This window comes from Pelecanus crispus, chromosome 13 (assembly GCF_030463565.1).
Source record: "Pelecanus crispus isolate bPelCri1 chromosome 13, bPelCri1.pri, whole genome shotgun sequence".
Taxonomy (NCBI): Eukaryota; Metazoa; Chordata; class Aves; order Pelecaniformes; family Pelecanidae; genus Pelecanus; species Pelecanus crispus.
In genome coordinates, this window is record NC_134655.1 from 4952853 (window position 1) to 4977220 (window position 24368).

At 41.3% G+C, this 24368-nt stretch overlaps 1 protein-coding gene across 1 annotated transcript; it reads right to left on the reverse strand.

Annotated features, from left to right (window-relative positions):
- Positions 1-2291: 2291 nt before the first annotated feature.
- Positions 2292-24368, reverse strand: VSIG1 (V-set and immunoglobulin domain containing 1). Its single transcript, XM_075720752.1, has 8 exons — positions 24320-24368; positions 20789-20949; positions 14283-14390; positions 7662-7860; positions 5865-6020; positions 5073-5192; positions 3941-4067; positions 2292-2475 (listed from the first exon to the last, which is right to left on the reverse strand). Exons 1-8 carry the CDS (start codon positions 24366-24368, stop codon positions 2292-2294), a joined length of 1104 nt encoding a protein of 367 aa, XP_075576867.1.

The window sequence follows — 24368 nt, forward strand, 5'->3', positions numbered from 1 at the left end:
CTCCCTTGGACCAATAATTGATTTAAATTACCTCATTGGGAAACACCTTTGATAAGAAATGGCACTCAAACAGGAGTACGTAGTACTTACTCTTCTCTTGCTGTTTCTGAGCATGCTTAATGATGTAGTTCTGCATGCTTACAAAACTTTGGGTGTGAGTATCAGAAATTTTCAGTAAGCTTCTAAACCTAGATTGAAGGATGTGATTTTGCAGATTTTGCCTAGCACGATTGCCACAAGAGTCAGTAAGAGAGATGCCTGATTAAGAAGAGGCTTCCATGCAGGTCATGACTTAAGGTTTACCCTGGATATTTTGAGGAGAGAGGAATGTGAGGATCCACTGGTAGAATACAGCAGTGTTGGTATTAGTAAGGGTTGGACCCTCGCAGTCTGGCACAAGCAGTTTTTAGCTAAAACAATATTATAAGAACACTGTAAATGCTCTTTTACTCTGGAATAAGGCTAAAAGCTAGGACACACATATCAAAGACAAGTATTTGAAAGCCAGAAAACTGCATAGAAAGGGCAATGAATACAGTTATGCTTAATGATCCAAACTGAATCTTAATTAGGACCTCACACCTTACATCTTTAAATGTTGCCATCTTTTTCCTTTTTTCCTTTTTTCCTTTTTTCGCCCCCCCTTTTTTAGTCTTTTTTTCTTTTTTCTTTTTTTCTTTCTTTTTTTCTTTTTTTTTCTTCTTTTTTTTTTTTTCTTTTTTTTGTGGTCACTTTCTTGATAAACATACTTACAGCTGTAGGAACTGAACGTGAAAATTTTAGCACAGATATATCCTTTTATTTTAAAGATGACTGTTGCGTATAACTAATGTTTACAGGCTAGGAACAGTCACCAAAGGATTTATGAACATTAGATCCTATAAAAGATTTAAGTGCCAAAAAGTTCCAGATCTCTGAGCCAGATAGTTTTTCTGCGGTGCGCGAGACTGAAACCAGTGTCTCCTTGTGCCAGTGAGTATCTGCCTCATGTAGTTCAGAAGGGAGCTGCTGAGGCTGTGTGTCTGCATTCATCTGAGCCCCGTGGTCCTTGAGCAATTCCGAAAGTAGGTATCTTTGCCCTTTTGAAGAACTGAGTTTGCTTAACCTTAGACACGAGGCCCAGAGAGAAGAGGTGTCTAGTGATCAGTGTGTACGTGGTTCAATTCCCTTTTCTCCTTCCAAGAGTGCTCATTACTCAGCTGTTGGCTATTGGTGTGGATGCACTACTTACCTTTCCTCTTGATGCTTTCACCTATAGAAAATAGTCAAAGTTACACTGGGCTAAAGAGACCAGAAGAAAAATAGCATGACTGTTGTTTAGTGGCTAGGGCTGTTGCCTGGAAATAGATTTAAGTATCTCAGGCAGAGGAAGCAATCAAGACTAGTGTGTTGTGTAGTAGGCAGTATTGACTTCTGAGTTTTGAAAGCAGCTGTATCTGCATGTCATGAGGCATCTGATACTCTGTGTGCCTGTTATGACAAGCCTTGCAAGGGATTTAGATTTCCGGCTCCTGTTGTCTGGAAAGCAGTCAATGGATGTCTGAACTGGGTACCCGAATGCTAATTCTGTTAAACTGAAAACCAGAACTGCTGAAACACACAACTCTGGAATTCTGGTGCCTTGGGAACTTTAAGGCCGAGAAGGTCACTGTTAACAAAATGTATTCCATGCCAGGCAGCAACAGGGTAAAAGTTTCCAGGATCTTTTTTTTTAGCTTTAAGTGGAATTCAGACACACAAGATTTCATTGGTGCAGGTCTTAACATCTGTTTCTGCGCTCTGATGACATTGATGAAACTTCTTTTTACTTCTGACGTGCAAAATCAGATCCTTCAAACACTGCAGTGTGTTGGCCATGATGATTGTTCTTGGTGCACAGGAAACCAGCGCTGTTGGCCGACACTTTCTGGAGAAGACTGCTGTGGTTCAGAACTGTATGGATACATACAGCGTTACTGATAGTTGACTGGAAAGCTCTTCTTTTGTCAAATGCTTCAGCCCATTTCCTAATTAGTTTTGCAAAATAGGTTGGATAAATGAGGATGATAGTCTTTTTATACTTATATTTATGTATAATTATAACCAGATAATAAATGAAATTTGGTTAACTTTAAAGGCCAAATCTTCTGCTATTGCAAAGTGCATGTGTAAAAGACCCTTTTCCATCTCCAGCCCAGTGGTTTGCAATACAAATGCCTGTTTAAATTTTAGTCATGCTTCTATGTTAATTCAATGACAACAATTTTTGCATAAGGGGGTTCAAAGCTGACAAGAAAAACTGTATTAAAACTCTAGGCTATTTCTTCTTTTTCTGCTTCTTGCTTCTCATCTTTTTCAGGCGTTCCAGAAGCTGCTGTTTCATCAGCACTAGGGTGTTCATTTGTTGCGTTGCTTGGTGGAACTGTGGTCACAGGTATGTCTTCTTCATAAGGTACCTGAACATACTCTGCATTGGATTGTTTCTGAGCCATTTCTCTGCAGGAAGACAGGATAAGGATTGTGATTTCATGTGTTGAAATCACATCTACACTAGAGTCTTTCAAAAGAATGAGTCAGTGTAGTTTTGTCGTCTAAATAGTAACCCCCTTATTATTATGATTCTGTTCCAAGAGCACCTGAAAAGGTTACGTCACTGCTGCTAAGACAGAAAGAGTGACAGAATGTTAGATAATAAGACTGATCTGCATCATTGGTTTAAGTGATCCTGTTAGAATAAAATGGATTTTAGTATGTTTAAATGCTAGGCCAGGAAAGCAGAATGGGAAACTGAGTGCTGGCAAACAGTGTCTGAGAAGGGGTAGCAAAACAAGCTGCTTGGTGTGAGCTTTCTGAGAAGTTCCATGCAGATCTGGTGTCCCATTCAAGTGCGTTAAAAATAGAGTGCAGTCTGAAGAGAGCTATGAAAAGGCTGAAATCTAGAAAAATATTTTTAGTAACTAACAGGTATGAATTCCATTTATCTTATCAAAACAGTAATAAGCCAACTCCTGATATTTACGCATTTTCACATGTAAAAAAATATCAGATGCTAGTGGATTAATTCAATGTAGTAAGATTTGTAAGGATCCGAGCACAAAATTAGGTGTTAATGCTACGTCAATTGAAAGCAGAAATCAGGTGCATGAGTGACTGGCCACTGGTCTGGATTAGCAGAATTCTGTATCAGGAAGTCTTAGACCTGTGCTACAGGGAAGTGTCCAGATGGCATACTATCTTTTCTGGCCTCCGCTGTATGTACTCATTTACCATTTAACATCATGGGGCTAAATAAATCTGTATAGCACAAGAGATTATCCCTATTCTGAAGATTTGACAATTTAAGGGAAAAATGAGAAACCAAAGCACAGAGGAAAAGACATTTCAGACCAGGATCAAAATGGACATTCTGGGCTCTGTTATGTTGCCTAAACCTTGTGTCTCCTGCCATTTGAGTTGCCTTAGAGTATCCCAAGTGTGTGTCCTGTAATTTCAAATAGCACTGAACTGAGCCCTCTGTGTTTAAATCCAGTAACGTACAGTCCAGTAAATTTGCTGAGGCAACCCTTAGCTGCTATTCCTTTTTTCAGTTCTTCCACTGGCCATTAACAGTCACCATTAACTTTTAAATATTAAAAACTGTTTTTCCAATTTGCCACTAATAGTTTGTGTTGTTTAAAAACATTTACTTTACTATTTTAGTAGCTTTAATACCTTTACCACTACTGCTAAGTCGTAACTGCCTGTAAATGTAGGGAAGAGGGTAATGGCAACTTCTGTTAATAGAGCAACAGCTTAAAAGTCACACAAAAGCAAATATTCTCACTCTGGAAGTTTTCTCAAAACTTGTATTATTTACCCTTCAAAAAATGTTTAGAGTAATTACATTTTACTTTAGTTCTCGATTATCAGCAGTGCTTTACGGAAATAATTGTCTTAAAATGAAGCAAACAGAAACTCTTACTGCATCTCGTTACTTGGTGACTTCTTATTCTTTGCCTTCTTGGTTAAGACCCAGACGATAATGCAAATGATAGCAGCTGCCAGAATTGCTCCAATAATTGCTCCGGCAACAATACCACTGTCTGAATCTAGAACGAAAAAAAGATTACTTGACTTCAAAAAAACCATTATTATAGCAAACTCCCAAGGAAATTTAGTGGAGAAGCCTTTAGCAGAAAGAAGGCACTGGATTCAAAGAACTAAAAAACTGACTGACAGCTGTATTTCCAGGAGGGAGGCCAAAGATTCTCTAGGAAAGAGCAAACTGTGCTTTTATGACCTTTGCTGCTTCCTTTCTTGTTGGTTAGCTCCCTATCCCAACAAACCTTATGTTTATGCCTGGCTAAGGGAAACATGAGGCTAACACTGGCAATAGTTGAAAGCCTTTGCTCTTCAGTCCTTGCAAACAAATTCTGAAACTCGGGTTGCCTTTATCTCTTGCCTTTCAGCTGAGATGTAAAACGTATGCTCTGATCATTCGCGAGCCCCCAAAACCTTCTGTTTCCACTTCAGTATAGCTTCTAGCTCCAACCTGCATTTTCATTTTATAGAGCACTGAGTAATTGAGTGACCGTTTCAGGGACGTCTCTCGTGGCTGGTTGTTCAACATATGCTTGGCTCTTGTTAAATGTTACTGGTTATGTGAAAAATCTGCATGCAGATACGGTTGACCACTGCTTGAGAACAAGTCAGGATAAGGTATTTTTCCATGACTGCAGTATTTTTAGGTAGTGGTCACATCAACAGTGCCCCAGTCCTTGTACTACCACAGTTCAGTGATGGTTGTAAATTCTAGGGCTGGATGAAATTGCTCTAAACTCCATGTCTGTCAGTTCTCAGTAAAGGCTCTGCAGTCAGAGCCAGGTTCAGCTCCTGCTCCCGGTGGGAAATGAAGCTGGAGATGTCAAATCAGTTGTGTAGGTCAGTGTAAATTCTGGGCATGCCTGGATGAAAATGCTGGAGCTTTCCAAAGCCCGTTCCGTTCTTACTTGAAAAAAAAAAAAAATCTATGCTTTAAGGTTGTTACAGCATTTTCCTGCAAACTGTGCATGTCATATGTCAAATATGTGATTACTTTCATGCATTAAACTTACGGTTTGCAGTTAGGTCAAGCTCACAGGTACTGTTCCCCAGGACGTTGCTGGCTATGCATCGGTAATACCCAGTTTCAAAGGTGGTGAGATTGCCAATGTAAAGAATGCCAGTCTTTGGATCTGTGACAAACAGAGCAGGTACAGATTACCCTTTGTATACTGTAGAGGCAAACGGTTTTCTTTACTTGATAATACTGAGAGCTATTAAGAGATTAGAATCAGGGTTCTCTGATTATTCATTCATTTGGGGGTTTTTATACTCTTTAAATAAAAAACATTTACCTTCCTTGTTACTGCAGTGGATTTTGCAGGAATATATTAGAACATGAGAATTAGGCCCCTGCTCTGCAAACCAGTCTGTCTGATGTTTTACCCACACTGATACTATGGTCAGCGTAACTTCACAAATGAAAACGTAACAGGTACTGAAGATTTTCAGATGGAGGTCTTAGCACCCGAATGACAAATTGACCAAACTTACTCTGAGTACAAGTTCACTCAAAATTCTGAGGGAAGGGAGATGTAAAGGCATAAACATTTCTCCCATTTTAACAATTTAAAGTAATGGCTTTAACGTGCCACACAATTTTTATTAAAACAAATAGAAAAAACATCCTGTGTTTGTGACATCTGTCAGTCGATTTGAATAAGTAAAAATATGATTTTGTGACATTGACTGTCAGAAGAGGAGGGTAAGTTTTAACTGCCCTACGTGATACACGGTGTTTGAAATGGCTGGTACTATGGAATTCCAGATCTTGAACACGGTACGGTAGTCCTATAGTTACGTACTAAGTTGTTGAGTCACAGGCCTGAGGTTATTCTCATCTACTTTGTACCAGTGGTAGGTAGGGTGAGGCAATCCTTCTTCACATTTGCATAAGAGGTAGACTAGATGGCCTTTTTCAGGTGTTCCCTCTATTTTGCAGAAAGGTTTTGACGGTTTGACTGTAAAATAACAATGAGGAGAAAAGATACATTGTGAGTACATATCCAGGGCTGCAAGCATCCACCTCGAGCTCTGGTACTGTGCTGCTGTAAGTAAAGAATTGAACCCCAGCTACAGATTTCTGTCCAAGAGCAGAGTCGTCTTTATGGATCTGACCAAAGGCTCTCCCATGAAGATCTGAGTAATATTAAATATGTGTACGTGGCCTAGCATACATTTTTATTATCTTTTCTTCCATTTGCATACTAAATATTATTATGGCGGTGTTGAGACGAAGACTATCAATTACTTTAATTATAATGGGCCAATTGCTATTCAGCGTACACCATTCTGCCACACAGTAGCATCATTTTCTTTAGGGACACAGCAGGAACTTTGCCACATAAAGGGAGAGGGTCAAGGCCTGATTCTTCAGTACTTTGCAGTTGTGGAGGAAATAAATTAACTACAGTTCTATTAAAAATATATCTGTTTTGATAGCATTTCCTCACTTTGCACACAGGAGAAGATTTTGTCTTAGCTTACACCTATTATTTCTCATTTCCTACCTATAGATATGCTGTTGTGGTTCTTTAGATATTGTCAGTGGAACTATACCAGCAATGAACACAGCCCAATTTTGTGTGCATAAATGAACCAACCTTTCTTGGGTTTCATGTGAAAAGTACGATCTCTTACTCAACTGCTCCAAGATTTACTATTTGTTTAGGGAATTTTAGATGAGAATTAACAGTAGCACTTTGATTCTTCAGGGACTGAGTTTAGGTATGTCTTTTTCTTATCCCTAGCACATAGGCAAGTGATGTTGGAATCATGTTCTCATATGACTTAGATTTGTCACTCTGACCAGGTATGAAGTCTGAATATAAAAGCAATGATTAGATGGGGTTAGGACAAACTTTTATCTTATTAGGAAGTAAAATATCTCATTCCACTGCTTTTCATCCTTTCAGTCCTGCCTGTTCGTGGCTGAACTATTGCTTTCTTCCATCCAAAATAGACTTTGTACTACTTCCCTCCAACACATACTAAGTTTCTAGAGTTTCTGGGAATGGGGGTGAGCCAGAACCCTTGGGCTGTACTGCTGCCTCTCCCTAGATTTATGCAAGTCACCAGGACCAACGTTAGGTAAAATTAGTAAAAGTTTGGTCTTTGCTCGGGGCTGGACTATCCTAAAAGTAATGGCTTCAGTGAGAAGTTGTCACTCCCAGCTAAAATCTTTTTATTTTAATCAAAGTTAGTATCACTTTGTTTTCCAGCAGGAAGATGTAATGAAGTTGGGTAATTCCAGCTACCCACTTACGTGCTTACATTAGGTAGCTTTTTGAGAGCACAGAGTGAGTCGGAAGGCTGCTCATGGGAGAATGAGATTTTGTGCTGTAGGTCAAGCAAGGGTAGCTGCGGAGTGGGTCAGGTCTGCTTTGTCTGGAAGCTAGAGGGCACCCCAGGCTCTGCCTGCCTCCAAAGCCCTTGGAAAAAATCTGCGTCAGTGCATCAGTGAGCCCTCTCTCTGCATCATGGGCCTTGTTTATCACAGTGCTGTTATTCCCTCTGGTCCTATGTATTTTGAGCCGTGAATTCGGTGTTTCATAATAAGGGAAGCAAACTACAATACAGCAGTAGCGAGGTAAGGCACTTACCCAGCACGCTGACAATCACGGATTTTTGACTCTGTCCAACGTCACCCTGTGGGCTGAAAACTTCACAGGTGTAGGAACCAGTGTCTGAGGGCTGCATGTTGGAGACTGTTATTGATGCATTCCCTGGAGCTGTTGCAGCTGTTATCCTGTTCTTAAACTCTCCATAGGAGTAAGACTGGCCTCCTGAGTAATAATAGATCTATGATAAAGAATAAATTGTTAGTTTAATAGCAAGAGATCTTACAGACACTTTTAGTACTCATAATTGGGATATAGTTGATTTCTGATTAAGCCAAGCAATGTCACCCCCTTTCTTGCCCCCTCCCCCAAGAAAGCAGAGGTGAAGACATGGTACATTTGAATATATATTTCTAGTTGTTCTTAAAAGACAAGCTTTTCAGAAAGGGGATTTTTTAATTGTGTAAATGGACAGTAGCTAGTTCTTTGTGGATACTCCAGGCACAGACTGATGCTTTTGCGAAAACAAAGGTGAGACCATTGACCACCATACGACAATTCTGTGAAAAAATACTGTCATGCACAATGAATAGTGGTACTAATTGAAGCACTGATAATTTGTGATATTATTAATAAGCATCTCAGTAGAAGATTGTGACAAGAATGGACCTGTCATTGCAAAAAGTGGATGGCTGCAGAGCTTTCCAAAGACAGAAGCTAGCAAACAGAGAACTGAAATGAATCCACAAGACATAGGTCTAAGCAAACAAGGTGCCTGATCTGTTGGTAGTACATTTGGAAGCAATAAAAATGCAGTACAAGAACACCAGCAGAATCATCACACATGCAGTTAGAGCAACCACACTGTTCTCCTTGTTTGTATTATCAGGGTCAGAGCCAGCGTCATGGACTGTCTTGGGTTTTTAAGTTTATACCACAGGTGGAAGTCAAAAATAGCTGTTGGTCTGAGTGTTTGGAGGTGCACCTATTTGAGATCAAGAAGTTCCCCTTTTACTAAACAGTAAAAAAAGTTTTGCAGAATTACAGACATGGTGAGGATAAATGTCTTTAAGGAATGCAACATTTCCTCCCAAATAAAAATTTGCTGTTTCTTATTGACTGATTTCACTGACTTCAGTAGCCTCAATTGTACTCTACAGCACTGTGGGAGTAGAATTGGCCTCATAAACTTATAAGCCCAAACCTGTTGTCTGTTGACTGAAAGGAGAGGTAGAATTGTGTTTGTTGTGGAGCCTGCTTGGTTGTCTGAGACGTGGGCCTTGAGTCTGTTCATGAACTGCAGTATCGCATCTGCTCTGGGGTAAATATAATAGTTCTCAAGGAGTACAGGCGCTCTAGTCTAGCTCTGCTGTGAAACCAAGCTCTGAAAGAACAAAGCTAATGTGGAAACCTATGGAACATTAATTATTTTTCTCAGTTGTTAATACTAATGTTTTGTAAAAGTGATAGTATTTGGGATAGGCAGTATGTTCCCCGGTGTTTACATGCACAGGCTCCATTGTCTAGGCAAGGTGAACAGTTCCAGCATACTCAGTCATTTGTTTAAACTGGTGAGAGGTAACCATATAGAATTACAGGTTGGGACCCAAATAGATCTAACATTGTTCCTACTGACGGTATTCCAGAATCAGCACTGTAAATGTATTTATTGAAGTTGGACTGACAGCATGTTTTTTAATGGGAATAGCTGGAAATGCTTGTAGGAAAAAGCTTCACAAACTCCTGTGAAATGCCATTCCACTTGAGTAGTATCAAAACTTCCTTTTGGTCAGAGTTCCCTGCCTTTAGGGCCGCTGCAGATCCCCAGGCAGGAATTATAATTTGCTTTACTTTGCAGATCAACTGATTGCATTTTTGAATTAAGAATATTTATTCTTAATTCTATTTATCCACCCTGGTACAGTGTTGACTGAAGTCTTTAAGTAATGTTATCTGAAAGCCTTTATTAGCTTAAGGCAAGCTACACCCCAAAACTGCTAGAGCACAGCTGGTTTATGCAATGATAAGGCTTTGAAATGAAGGTCAGAACCCCAGACTGCACAGCACCAGCAGCTCTGGTACTGCAGCTTGGCCCCATCTCAAGTACAATTTTGCCTACTTTCCTCCCAGACTTCCTCTTTCCCTGCCCCAGGATTACAAACGCCAGGTACAATTGATGCAGGGCTCCAAATACTAAAGCTACACTACTGCATTGCCAACGTGGAAAACTGGTGTTGCAGTGAGGAAGCGTAAGGGGCCCAGTGTTAGCGCAGCGGCAGACTAGGTTAGAAAGTCTGCTGAACAGCTGGATAGACTCTCCAGTTTCCATTGTTTGCATGCAATGACATCAGTTTTAAAACTGATTTTAGGCTTTGCAAATGTCTAGAGAGGACCTCTATTGCAAACCTAGAGTCTGGATGCACACCCTCGTATTCCCCAAGGAAGGAGAGTGTGCAAAATAGGGAGTTTGGTTTAAGCAAATCTCTCATCAAAAACCTGATCTACCTGTAATTACAAAAACAGACGGGCCGCACTTGTCTCATTCTACATTTATCCAAGTGTGAGCAACAGCAGAGTGTTACACGCTGTTCCTTGCAAGAGTCCAAAGTTACAAGAACTGTAACTTCTGACTTCGGGCCCCTCTTAAGCTGATGTTCCTATATAGATCTGAGCAGTGATGGGCTGGGTTTGCATCTCCTCTCCATCAATTGCGTCTATTTGAGTGGGATACGGAAATTTTCACTAATGTGAAATTAAGTTGTGCAATGACTTAAATGAAGTAATGTGCGACTTGCAGCGGCATGAGAGGAGAGGCAGGCCCATTATATCCTACTAAAAGGCCTGATTACTGAAAAAAGGGGCTAAATTCTACTCAGTCTACCTTAGAGTGATCTGGGATTTATGTGAGAGTAAACAGCAGAAGCTGCCCACTGAGTGCTAGCTTAGCTATAGCACGTGTTCCTGGGAAAGAGGGCTGGCACTATAATGCGTCTTAAATGCAGTCAGGGCATGCCAGTAAACATTATAGAGGAGCAAGCGCTCCTTGGTATATTTGGTTTGAAGTCAGCGTGAATTACATATCCAGGCCCTCATACAATACACTGAAAAATTAATCCCCTGTGTTCTCTCTTCCTGTCTGAATGCATGCAGAGAAAATATTTTGTGTACACTGTTAAATCTGAGGTAGGTGTCAACACAGCAGAGAATATTTGTTCTCTTCATGGATTTAAACAGGATCTTTCTGGGTTGTTTTTTTCAACTGTGAACATAAAGGCAGTGGAACATCTTAAGGAAATGCATTCCATTCCTCTGCAGGCTCCTGCCTGTTCTCTCTTCTTCTGCTCCTGGATGATACTTATCTCACTAGCTCCGGAGTTTATTGCCTGAAGGAAGGTGGTAAACACCAAAAAGGTTGAGTAATGTTGTGATTAATTACTGAGTGTATATCTTGTCCCAGAGGTATGATTGGATTGTGTACAGAGGAAATGTCACTTAAGAGGAACGTGTTTCAGTTAATTGGCTGTGAATTCGTAGCCCATTTTACACAATACACTCAAAATGGGTATTTTAAACCCTTGTTCAAAGTGGTTTTATGCTGTCCTTGAAAAGCTCATGTTTGTGCCTTTCAGAAAGCTGAAATGAAAATCTTTGCAAAAATGTTTCTGTTCCATTTCAAAAGTAAAAAAAACTTGTTTTCTGTTGACAGTATAGAAGACTTCTTATTTTTGGGCAACTGACAGCTAATGTTCCCTCCTACAGACACACATCTCATTGACATTTCTTTCCATTTTACGTAAAATGTCCCTAAAATGTCTGTATGGGAAAACTATAAATTTAGTCAATGGCAGACTTTTTTTTTTAATTTGACATGATAAATATATTTTTAAATGCAGCATCCTGAATGTAAAAAAACCCGAAAGAAATTTGCTGTGCTTCTCTTGAAAAAATAAGCTTTTTATGTCCTCAGGCAAATCATGAGCAGCTCTAGTGAAGTCGATGATTTACCAGTATAAAAACAATATTGAGGATGCAGTAATGGTCGCTGCTTCTCATTACTAGCTAGTATGCTCATGCAAGTTTTTATATAATGGTGCCTTTTCACATTTCATGGGAGCAGCTGCCTGGGATGACTAATCACACAACTGACAGAAAAAAGAGCGGAGATTCTCTCTCCTAAAAATGTCCCTAATAACTCCACAGTCTGAAAAACCAGTTTCTGCAAAACAGCTAAGTTGCCCAGAAAACGTCTCCCTGACCCTAGAAAGGACTGCAGTTTAGTTGGTTATTCAGCCTGTGGGCCAGGCAGTGCCCAACGCTGCTAATGCCGTCAGCCATCCTTCTCGGCTTTTGAAGGCAATGGTATAGTTACTTTGCATTTCCACAGTCACAGTTTCCGCTGCGACCAAGAAAAGGATTTGGGCTCACAGACTTCCAGGGCAGTTGAATCAATTATTCGTGTACCTGTTTGGGGGAGCTGGCTTACCAGCAGAACAGGGACTTGGGAGTGATCATACTCGTTTGGAAGAAAATCTTGGTAATCTCAATGCACTCCAGATGCTGGAGACGAGATTGTTTGTCTCCCCAGTTCTGAAGGATCTGGTACATGAAATCACATGTCCTTTTTTTCTCCTTTAGCCTGACTTGTGAGAAGGCTGCACCTCTTCTAGTGTGATGGGGAGGACGGTATTTGCCTGCAGAGGAAGCAGTTGGCAAAGCTGCTGCTGAGTGGAGGATTTTCAAAGGCTGCCAGATGTTTGGCAGACAGTGAGAAACCCACCTACAGGTTTTCTTTATACAACTTCTGTAGAAAGAACTTCTTCCTTAGGGGGTGGAAGTTGTGTGTGAAAAAGCAGGCAGTAAAGTAGAAGAAACATGCCTCCATCTGCTTCCTTTCTTCTTGGGGCAGGACAAATACATACTAGAATTTGCATAAATATGTCTTTCAGATGTCTTTGGATGGACACGTTCGTAACTTCCAGGTCAATATTCCTCCCACTCTCCACCTCCTGGTGTCATTGCATCACATTGCTGTACATGCCTAGTGCGTCTGGATATCAAAATTGTAGGATGAGATGTACGTAAAGATGTGTTACAAAATGTCCCACTTAATCTCCACGGTAGTGTTAATTTCCTGACTGGGGGGCAGTTTCAGGACATGTCTTCCTTTCCAGTACCTGTCATCCCTCCCCCAGCCCCTTCTCACTTTCCCCCACCCGCAGAGGCAAAGCTATAGCATCCTGTTCAGTGACATTTCTCTGGGCTGATGTATTCAGTGTCTGATTCACAGTCTTTCCCTGGAGAGCTGTAAAGCTCAGGCATTCAGAGGGCCCTGTCAGTCATTGGGTTGTTTTATCATTTTCTGTTTGACTTTTTCTCAAGCTACTAGAAAAAGAACCGTTAAAGTCTCTTTCTCACCAATAAATGCAAAGGAGGATATTAACAACTTTACTGGTTTGAGACCATGATCTCTTTTTGAATTCTGAGTACAGACAGAATTTATAAAATAACAAGTGAAAAAAGTGTTCATCGCTCCCTTAAGCATCTTACCATCTAATTAGAGAACAAATGCCGCACACTCAAAGTGTTAATTAAAGCCCAAGGCTCAGATTCTGAACTTGGCTGTAGATAAGAAAGCAAATGCTCACGTGTGCATTGGTTTCTTTGACATGTGTCATGTGACTGAGTCTGGCCCCAAATGCCTTTTTTCATCCACAGCTTCTTTTCACACATTTTTGTCAAAACTCTGCTCTGCCAGACAGTAGTAAGGATATTACATCCTGCATTACTGGGATCTTTGCATGGGTAATTGAGGATGTTAGTAATGACTAGAAGCATCTTGTCACAATTGCGCATTGGTAGAAGAAGAAAGGGATGGAGTCAGAAGCCTTTAGAGGATTAATCATTCAGCAGCTTTAACTGGTGCAAAATACTTTTGAGGAGCAGCTCTTTCATGTTCTCACAGTATCATTCTTGTGGCTGAACTATTAGTGAATAATTTCTACAGTGCATCAAGCACAAACATGTTTCCTCATTTTTCGGTGTAACTGCTCTTAAGGAGTTATTATTAGACCTCAATTTACATGGGGTTGTACCCTGGACTTCATGGTGAGACAGGAATCCCACTGCAGCCAAAGAGAGTTTGGAATGGATTATGGCTGGGACGTTGAGCTGACAGCTGAGAGGAAGCCAGTTCAGCAGGCAGCTTAGTGTCCCTCTGTATCCATCACATCTCCAAATGTTGTTATATTCTAGAAAGGAGATCCATTCTAGAAAGGATGATGGGGCTTTTTGTTATGTAAATTTGTAGCCCCAAATTTGGGCTATCCAGACTTGCTCACATTCAGCCCAGAGGCTCCTGGTGTGTGGACATGCCCTTCAGATATCTTTGGGTAGAATATTCCTGAAGGTGCTGGTTCAGCCACCTAGAATAGCTGTGGGAAAAAAACAACAGCTACATCCAAAATAATTCCGATAGAGGAAAATGCAATAAAAAAATAAGGTGAGTTAAAAATTCTGAGTGATGCATCTGATTCAGCTTATCTCAGTCATTTGCTGGTTTTAAGATTTTAACCCAGAACATAATTACAGGTCTCACAATAGCATAGATCTAGTAGAAGCTATTTAGCTCTTTTTTTCCCTTAAGATTGTGGGTATTTTTCTTACCTTGTATCTCCAGCTACATCTTCCCCGTGCATCTGTCACATACACCATCTTTTGACAATGACTGACTGACTTGTCATCCATACTCAGAATACCGTGACACGGGGAACGCTGTATTTGAGTAAAAATGTGCTGATCTGAGAGTTAAATGAGACTTTAAATGCTCCCCCAAGCCTGTTCTCTACACAGCTCCCCAGCAGTACCGTCAGTGCTGTTCACAAGGGCAGGGTGCCTCGTGTTCAGCGGATTTTGCAGAAGATGTCTCAAGCCCTTGTCAAGTGAGATGCAATGCAATCTTATTTCTAAGTTTTACCTAAAATTAGGCAAGCTAAGACTGAAATCTAATGTTTGCGCCAGTTACAACCTGATCATTTTCTACTTGTCTCCACTTTCTTTTGTGTTCTCACTATTGTCTGCTTCAGTGTATCGGTTTATTTTATCTTCTCTCTGCAGACTGTCACCCCAGTGCCAGAGATAGCCACAGGCAGTCCGCAGCAATCCCCTTGCCATCCAGGCAGTCACTCTGACTGCAATGACATGACCACAGCATCTCCATTCCTCTGCATTGGAGGTGTTGCCTCTGCTTTCCACGAAGGTATTCCTTTTAAGTGCCTGCTCAGTCATCTAAGTGCTAGAGAAAACTCGATTTTAAAAAAAATCACCTCTAGGCAAAAAAGAAATGCTCATGTATCAGAGAGGCCCTTTCCAGGAAATTTTCCTGTACTGCCTCAGGAGGTGCTTTGCACAGGCTCATCTTCGCTCGTGGGCTGGAACGGACTGCTCTGCTCCCGAGCCAGTGTCCCTTGCCGCGCAGACAGCCTCTGCAGCACATCATCTCGGTTGTCTGTGGCTGAAAGCGTGCGATGGGTTCTCAGGAACTACTCATACTACACGGGGAGGAATTTGTTCTTTCAGTACTTTTTATGGGAACCCCACACTTCTAGGGCTGGCTGGCCCCTGGCTCGCACATGGTAGCCCAGTGCCCGTGCCTGTGCCTTGCTGTGTGCTGGGCAGCAGAGTTGTGCTGGCACTGGGGCTGCTGGTAATCTGAACTGGGGGTTTCAGGGTGAAAGGAGCAGACACAGTTGCGCTCGGTCGTTCTTCTTGCATCTCTTTCCTTCCTTGGGCTTTACCACCCGGTCCCCACCAACGTGACACAAGGCTGCTCACTTCTGTAAAGATTTTGCAAAGTGGCTCATCAGGCCTGCAGGGCTGGGTGTAAGGACACGACTAGACTTCTCCGAATAAAACAGTGCCATCTTCCTCTTCTGTATGGTTTGCAGTAAGTGGAACCCTCCTGGTCCCTATCCACTAAGTGATACTTTCTCAGTAGCACAGATATGAGAAAAATACGGGGCTCTGGCAGGGTGAAAGCCAATGTATAAAATAAGCGGAAGATATTCTTGCTGCTACATGCTGCTAACACTCTTTCCCCCTCAATTGCCCATCAGTAGTTTTACTACTGAAATACTTCAAGCTCGCCTTTTTTTAGAGACTATTTTTATGAGAAGTCTATCGATAACTCAGTTTCTCTTACAAGTAATAGTAATTCACGACCTTTACTCATCTAGTGAATTTAAAATTTCAGTCAAGGATTCTGCCCTGGGCATATCTTGGGTAGTCACACAGTCTCTCTGATAATTTCACTTTAACTGTGGGTGAGCTGGGCTGGAGGCTCAAGGTGTGGCCTGGTTAGGTTCAGGAGTTGTATTTAGCTTTGCAAGCCTGTAGCCTTGCCTGTGCGGAGTCAACATCAGGCTTCAATCTTTCAAACATTTACTTAGGTGCTTTACACCAAGGCCAGCCGAGTGACTCAGAGCATGAAATGAAGCACAGATGTAGATCTTGCTTAGGAGTTGAGATTTTACCTTACGAACCAGGCCAGGCTGCGATGCACTCCGTTACCCTGGGTGAACTGAGTAAGTAGTGTTTGCCTCGGTTTGTCTATATGTAGAATAGAGTTCAGTATTGGAAAGTTCTCAAGATCCTTGGCTGGGAGTTATTATTTCAAAATGAAATTTATCATTAAAAAGACATGTTGCTAAAGGGCAAATGGCAAGAAGAAAAAGTTAAAAATACATATGGCATCCTATTTTCCGTGAGTTGATATTTACATTATTTAGTTCAAATGAGGGCAATTACTTCCACTGGAGAAACTTCTCAGGAAAAGAGCTGAGTTAGGCTCCAATTAGTAAAAAGATCTATATTCGCGCACTATATATAGCTGCACTGTCTTCAAAACAGCGCCGCGAACACCTGCCATTCCGCTGATTGCTGCCTCCCTTTTCATCACGCTGTCTGTGAACAGCCTGTTTGCGGTACTTCACCCTCTCCGGTGCAACTGCCACGACTTTTAACTGTCGAGCACCTGCGCCAGCGTTGTGTAAGGTGGGCAGCACCCAACAGGATATGAAAACACCAGAACAAACAGCGGAAGACAGCAGCCAGCTTCACAAAGCCAGTGCTGGGAGGCAGATTTGCATCAGGTCTGCGAACTAATGAACAGCACTGCCTCACCTTGAAGCGAGGTAAAATCTGTTGCTGAATACTTGGGGCATTCAATTAACACTGGCACTAGTCCTGGTCCTGATCTTACTGATTTAACTCCAGACAGGACTGTACCTGAGCCTATGTATCGCAAAACACTGCAAAATCTGTAACGTAAGTGGCAGTGTAAAATCCTGACATTCTTTTTAAAAAGGGGACCTATGACCTCTGTGCTTATTATATATTATGTCCTAAAATCTAGTACTTTAAAACTCACGTTCATGAATGCTTCAAGCCAAAGGCATCTTAATGACATAAATTTGCCTTAATTAATTCTAACATTCTACAGTTTGCTCTATTATTTGCTGCCACTGTAGAGAGAAAGGGCCATATTCTCATTTACATAAACAAACATTATTTATTAAAATCAAGATTTCCCCCCCCCATGTTTGTTATGGAGAACATCCCCTCTGAATATGCTACCCATGTGAATAACATGGTCATCAAGACATCTAGCATTTAGTAAGATGTCAGGAATACTTAAAATTGTAGCAGGTGGGATAAGAAGATGTATTTTCGGCAATGTTTCTGAAAAATTGTAAGTCTCGTGTCTTCAAATTATTTGGCAGAAATTTTCAACTTTAAAAAATGGAATTTGAAAATGTTATCCATTTAGTTGCTGGAAAAAATGGCAAATTTTGAATGGAGCCGGAATTTTCAACAAACTTTCAGGGAAAATATATGCTATTTATAAGGAAGTGTTTGTTTGTTTGTTTGTTTATTCCTGACATTTTAGAAGACTCTAAATATCTCATAAAACTAAATAATTTTATCCGACTTAAAATGCAAGTTATTTTTCTGGTATTCAGTAAGGTATGGCACCAGGCTTTTCAATTCAGTTGGTTTTGTCATCTTACCAGCATATTAAATACATTTTTTGCTTGCATTTTAGTATCCTTTAATCTACACAACGAAAGCCAAACCTGGCAATCTCCTCCATTGCCATGCATTTATTTCCTACTTGGAACAAAATGTGAAACTTAACTTCAGCTACGTGCCAAGCAACCAGGGCAAAGCCAGCTTTGTAGAAAGAGAGATTATTTTTTGTTTAAACTTGTAGGAGAAAAACATGTATGCTTTCAGGCACTCGGTCCGTTCTGAAACTCAGAAAAGTCACCAGCCTGAAATAGAAATAGCAACCTCGTATTGCTGTGGGTTCAGAGGGAGGTTGAAAATCCGATTTCATGTTCAGCTGTGTTGTGTTATTTCTTAAACCATATTTTCCACAAGCAGTCACAGTCCTTTCTTCCCAGTGTTTGCACTAACACGATTAGTTTTATTGCAAATAGGTTCAAAATGGTAAGGAATTGCCATGTTGTGGGAAGAGGATACAGGGTCAAGTAATACAGGACTGAATGGGTTGCTAAAACCATTTTAAAAAGAGTAGTGCCCCGGTCCTGCAGCCCTTCACACGCGTGCCCCTCCAGGCACATCAGCAGGCTCGGAGGAGCGGAGGGTATCCTCCGAGCCTCGCTGAGCGTGCGAGCCAAGGGTAACTGGTGCTGCAGCGAGAGGAAATGTTACCTCCCTGTTCAAGGAGAACGGGATTAGTCACTAACCCGTGGCCTTTCCAGATTGAACGGACTCTATTCAATGAAAATGCAAACCAGCCATTACAAATGCATGTGTGTTGCGGTGTGAAAGTGAATTTACCGTGAAATTAGTTTCAGATAGGGAGAAAACCAGATGCAATTTTTCCCAGTAGTGTTTCTTACAGTCCTTATAGGCATGGCTTTCCCGTTGCCTGCAGTGGGAGCTGCAGAAGCCAGGAGTGAATGCTGAGGGGATCGATCCGTAAGGTTTCCCTGACATTTGGTAGCCTCACATCAGTTAGTTCTTGTTGAGCATATTCTGAACCACGCACAGTATTTTATTATTATAATCCTCAGGGAGTATTTTCTCATAATTGGTCACAGTTTACAAATGGTTTTCCCCTCCTGCCTCTCTTGAAACTGTCTGATTCTCCCTCTAAAATACTTGCGACTACAACCTGCTTATTTCTCTTGGTTGTGACCAGAAGACGTATTGCATTTATTGTCTTGCAATATGGAACATTTGACACAAGTGAAACAGAGAGACTCTAACCAAATCTGGAGAAGATGGGCTTGATCCTGTCTCAGTGCTGTACTGCCTACCTGAACAAGGGATTAAAATTTATGATGTAACGTACTGGGTCAAAATGATATTGTACTATATACAACTTACTTAGGAAACCTACAGCTACCACACTTTCATGAATAATTCTTCATTTAATAAAATAGATCTGACTTGAAAAAAGCAAATGATGAGTAATGGCTATTCATACAATTAGTCAGGCGAGGAGTCGGTCTGGCATTCAGCTAGAGCCAGAATTTGGGATGGGCCCAGTGTTTGTACTTAGCACTGGTAAGTCTTTATCTGTGGCTGTGATGTACTGCAGGAGGCCAAGCAGTTCTGTCTTACATTAAATTGCTATTTCTTACATACTGGCTGTTGCCGTTCAATAACAAATATGTTACATACTGTACATTCTGCTAAGTACAGACAGTCTGATTCTGCTATAATTGATAAACCAAATAGAAGGTATAACTCTATCAGCAATGGTAAACCTCCTAAAACAATATTATGAGGAAGTTGGTGAACATGACAAGAATGTCATCAGTGTGGACTGTGAGGCTCTTCTAAGAAGTCACATCTCTTCACATCAACTCTCAGGTGTAACACCAGGTAGGAGGATTGAACTTTTAGGAAAAAAATGTTAGCAACAGGATAAAAACAATGGGAGAGAAAAGGGACTGATTGTCTAACAGGCACAAGCCTGACACCAGGGCATGGAAAAAAAAATCACAGTCATCTTCAAGGGTGCAGTAACACTTCTAATCAGCATTTTTTCTTATAAAGGAAGGTGTTGCTGATTGCTTAGCACCTGTCAGGACTGAGCTGATGGGAGCTCATACCCTGCTGGTAGTGAGATTCATGCATTCATCTCCCCACCAAAACATAAGATTAATGGATAGCTCTTGAAGTCAGGGCAGCAGTGTGAGTACGTACGGGCAGTTACACATCCCATCCTGACTCCTTCCAGGCAGACCAGGCTGCTCTGCAAGGTCTTTACAGCCACACGAGAGGCTCGGGCAGTGGTTACAGCACGTAGCTGTCTAGTACTTGGTGTCCTTCCCAGTCCCGATGCTGTCTCCGTGCTGATACTCCAGCCTACCAGGCGGTCTCGTTATACCCCGGGGGGAAGATACTGTTTGGCTCTGCTGCCTCTCGGGGTCTCAGGAAGGGTGGGGAACATTTGCCTTTGATCCGTAATTGTTCTGCTACCACAAAGACCCCTGTGGGATGCCGCAAAATACCAACGCAAGTTTGCTGTGGCAGATTTCCTGCTATGACAAATTTCTGCAGAGTCCTGCCAAAATACTCGCTGCTCGCTTTGCGCCGATAGCCTATCATTGCGCCCCGCTCCTCTTGCTGAGCCACCTAGTAGCAAAGATAGCGGCTGAGTCAAGGAGCTCTCGTTTGACCCTTAGATGGGAGACACATTGTCATAGGCAAGGGCGTCTCACCAGGAAAGCAGCCTTCACAATGGCAGGAAATATCTGCCAGACAAGAGAGAAGGGAGCTGGTCCAGGGGCTGGAGCGTTTTTTGTGTGATTTTTGGACACCTGGTCTTCGCTCTGCTTTGCGCTTTCTGTGTGACTTGGAGCAAGTCGCCCGAGCATCTGAATCCCTTTTGTACCTTCTCATAAGTTTCTAAAGGAGTTCAGGCATGCTGGTAGGAATTAGGAGCCTAGGTAACTTTGTTCATCTGACCCTAAATTTCATTGCACCCCAGTCCCTTATCTTCAGGGTGGGAACACCAATGTTGCCTGCCTCCCTGGTCTGTAGTGAGGATAACACTATGAAACATAACAAGATTCTTTGAGGACTTAAGGATACCTTAAATAGAACTTCATAGTAATAATAAATAAATATCTTACGGTATGCAGTTGGCTCTCTTTGGCACTGTAAAAGCTCCACTGAATAAAGAAACTTCCCAGCGGTTCAGAACTCTTGTATGTACAGAGGAGGGTTGCGTTTCCACCTGTAGTAACATTCACTGTCTTCTCAGGGACGGTCACCACAACACCGCTGACGTGGCCTGTGGGCAGTAAGCGTGGTGAGGAGAGATCAGCCGGGGCCGACCCTGGGAGCCGTGCGGGAGCGCCTTGCTCCCTGCGTTATCGAAGAAACCTGTAGGACATGTCTATTCATTCTCCTTTTCAGTACAGTTTCCCTTGGGCTTTGTGTGGAAATTTTAGTGATAACAGGCTGGCAGTGGGTAAAAGGTAACAAGCAAATAAATGCCCCAGACTACCTGTGCGCTTAAAACAAGCAATATTCTGAAAAAGCAGAGTTCCTAAAAATGTTCTCACTTGCAGAGACTTGTCCTCTTACTGAGAGCCTGTGGCTAAACCAAACCTTTCTTCTGCACTCGCAGTGCTCTCCTGCACCTTGCACTCTCATTCGCAGCTGTCTCTAGCCCTCTTTTACACCCTTCTTGCCCTCTTTTTTTGCAGCTGTTCCTTTAGATGTCTGATCTTCTTTACCGTGGATCACCATCTTCTACAGTGTTATCTCTTACTAAATGCTTACGTTCTGACTTGGACTCAGTGGCACTGTTGGGTTCCCCCAGGCTGGAGGCCAGCAGCCTTTCTCTGCTTTTGCTAATTACTTTGCTTTTGTTTAGGTTTCTTAGGGCTTACATGCAAAAACTAAACTGCTCTTTTCCAATGCTTTGACATTGGAAACGTCAAGCTGAGCTTTTTGGAACTGCTTTTATTGTGTGGGTTGTGAGAAATTCTGTGATAACTTGATCAACCCTTTCTGTTGTGCTCAAAGCAGAAAGGGAGCAAAAATAACTTGTGAGCCCTTTCCCATAATGTTCCAATCAGTCTTAGCTACACAGCCTTATAAATGAAAGGAATCGAGCACCATCTTACAGAATTTATCTGTTTCTGTTCTCCACGTAAGTTACTAGCAATGGTGACATATGGCAACAAAGCTAGAGCTGTCAGAAAAGTAAGTCTGAATGTCAAGGTTTTGCTAGATCACTGAGGCCAGTTTTAAAGCTACTGCCTAAAGATTCTGAAGGAGAACATACTTCTTTTGAATGTGATGGAAAACATAAGTCTTTTGGAGCTTTCTGTGCAAAACAGGCAAGGTGAGAACTTCATGTTATAATTTGCATGTGGGCTTACTGCACATATGAATGATAGAGGCAAAACATACAAAACTTTCTTCTCAGTGAAATATCTGTACATCTTATGTTTGGGTGCTGCTTTTGAGAGTTTAAGCAGAACTGCCAGTAATACCAAAAGAGTATTTTGCTCAAACTATCAGCCCTATGAGAGAGAACATTGTTTAAAAAAGAAATATAATCTATTTTGACATTTTTAACCATGTAAATATTGCGGATTCATCAGTTGCTACAATATGCAAACCTATCTGAACCTAGAGTCTGAATTCTTCGGGATCCGTTTTCCTTGTTTGATGGCTTCAATAGTAAAAGCTCACTGCAGGGAAGAAGGGAATAATCAACTTTCCATGTTGGTGGTGGCTAGGATGAGAACTAGCGGGTTTAAACTACAGCAAGATTTACATTATATGTGAAGACAGTCTCCCAGGAATGGCTGGAGACTGACCTAAATGTGTCAAACCTGCCTTGGGGAAAGAGGGGATCTCAGCGCTGCCTGCAAGTCCTGCTTGTCCTGTTAGTTCACAGTAGCTTAATCCTTACTGAGATCTAACATAAAAGCCGTGTAATATTATTTTAGATGTCTCAGTTCACCATTCTCAGCTTTAAGAATTAGAGTTGGCCAGAGGATAATAGTTTCTTGCTGCAGTAATACTTGCAGGTTTACATGTATTTATTTTCTGCTCTTCGCCGGATTAAAGCTATGTTCTTTCAACACAATATCATTCTACTGAAAACATTCATTTTCCAGTCATCTGCTCCACGTATTTCCTTTATCATTCTCTGGTTTTGGAGTCAGGAGTGCCACAGAGCCTGGCTGTTATAAGCTTTTCCAGAAGAAATCAATTTTAGCAGAAGTGACTCCGCAAAGCATTCTAGCTTCCATGAAGCTCTCTGTTTTGAAGAAATATGTTTAGTTGAAATAGGCTTTGCTCTAGGAAAAATATAAAGCCAAAACCTATCAAACTTCCATTGTCCAGCAAGGCTGTTCAAAGCCATCCATCACTAATTGTAAGATGGCGCTTTTGACTAAAATGGAGCAAACTGGACCCACAGAGCCTGTTCCCTCCTCACAGAAGTTCATGGGAGTTTTGCTTTGCATTTAGTTCACTGTTTACAGTTTCAAACTCGTAATCGCATTTCATACATACAGGCCTTTTGGTTTCAATGAAAAAAAGTGCATGAGTAAGAAGTAACTTAGTGAAAAAAGCTAGTGTAAACAGGACCATAACTTGATAAAAATAGTTGATCCATGTCTTTTACTCATCAATATTACCATAAGATCGCTTCCTTGCTACAGAGAAAGTCATTGCAGTTAATTGGGAATCACCCACTTTCACTGAAGTCCCATGCAGTTTTTTAGCACTCATGAAGTAAATCCAAGCTTGCTGATCTTTTCCTAGCCGCTGCAGAAACCCCCAGTCAGTGGCAGCCATCAGTATGGACAGACGAGTAGTCTTAAATCCAGAACTTTAAAATTAGAGACATTGTTTTGAAAAGTATTGGTACTAACACTGAATTACTTTTCATTTCTAAGGCAAAAATCTGTGGGGTTTATGTGTGTGTGTGAGAGATACCATTGAAACACCAGGAGCGACTATTTAAAATATTTTTCTGGCATCCAAACCAGATCATTCCATCTTGAAAAGAAAACGTGGACACTAACTTCCATTTTCTTTAGTGGATACAGAGGCTGTTCATCTCCATGGAGCATTAGACTTAAAATGTCTACCTTTGTATAGATTAAAAATAAAGCTTAGCACAATTAAATGTCCTTGAAACATGAATAATGTATAATCTTTAATATACTATATAATTCCTAGATTCCACAATTTATTACATCCTCACTTCAGAGAAATCCAAAGAATTATTTGCATGCTTAAAGTTAAGCATTCCCCATAATTTTTTTTTGACCAGCATTTCTTAGGGCTATTACCAAGGGGAGACAAAAGTCAAATGTGAGAAAACTTAACCTTGAGATGCTTGAGAGACCCTAACGTGACCCTACGTGAGAGCTCTTTGCGTCTTCCTGGCTTTAGAGCAAAGCGTTAATTTACCAAAGCTAAAATTCTGTTCTTGAGCAAAAAACTCTTACCAGTCAGTGGTCAGCTTGCTGATTTCCGCAAAAATGGCATAGCGTTATAAGCATGATTTTCATTCCATCCTGAAATAAATCTTGAATGTTCTTCTAGTTTGCCAGTCAGGTTCACCTGCTCTCTTAATTCAACAAGTTCCTTTGTTCCAGTGCTATTTCGATTTAGTTTGTTATTCTTACCTGTAAGGATGGCTAGAATTGGAAGTATCTCCAGCATCGTTGCAAACAT

What these genes read in the sequence shown, in the direction of transcription:
- VSIG1 (XM_075720752.1), bottom strand. Translation starts at nt 24,368, where the DNA reads ATGTTTGCAACGATGCTGGAGATACTTCCAATTCTAGCCATCCTTACA. An exon ending in AAGAGAGCCAACTGCATACC is followed by an intron (nt 14,391 to 20,788) that starts GTAAGATATTTA and finishes ACTCAAATACAG; the next exon opens with CGTTCCCCGTGTCACGGTAT. An exon ending in CGTGATTGTCAGCGTGCTGG is followed by an intron (nt 6,021 to 7,661) that starts GTAAGTGCCTTA and finishes GTTATTTTACAG; the next exon opens with TCAAACCGTCAAAACCTTTC.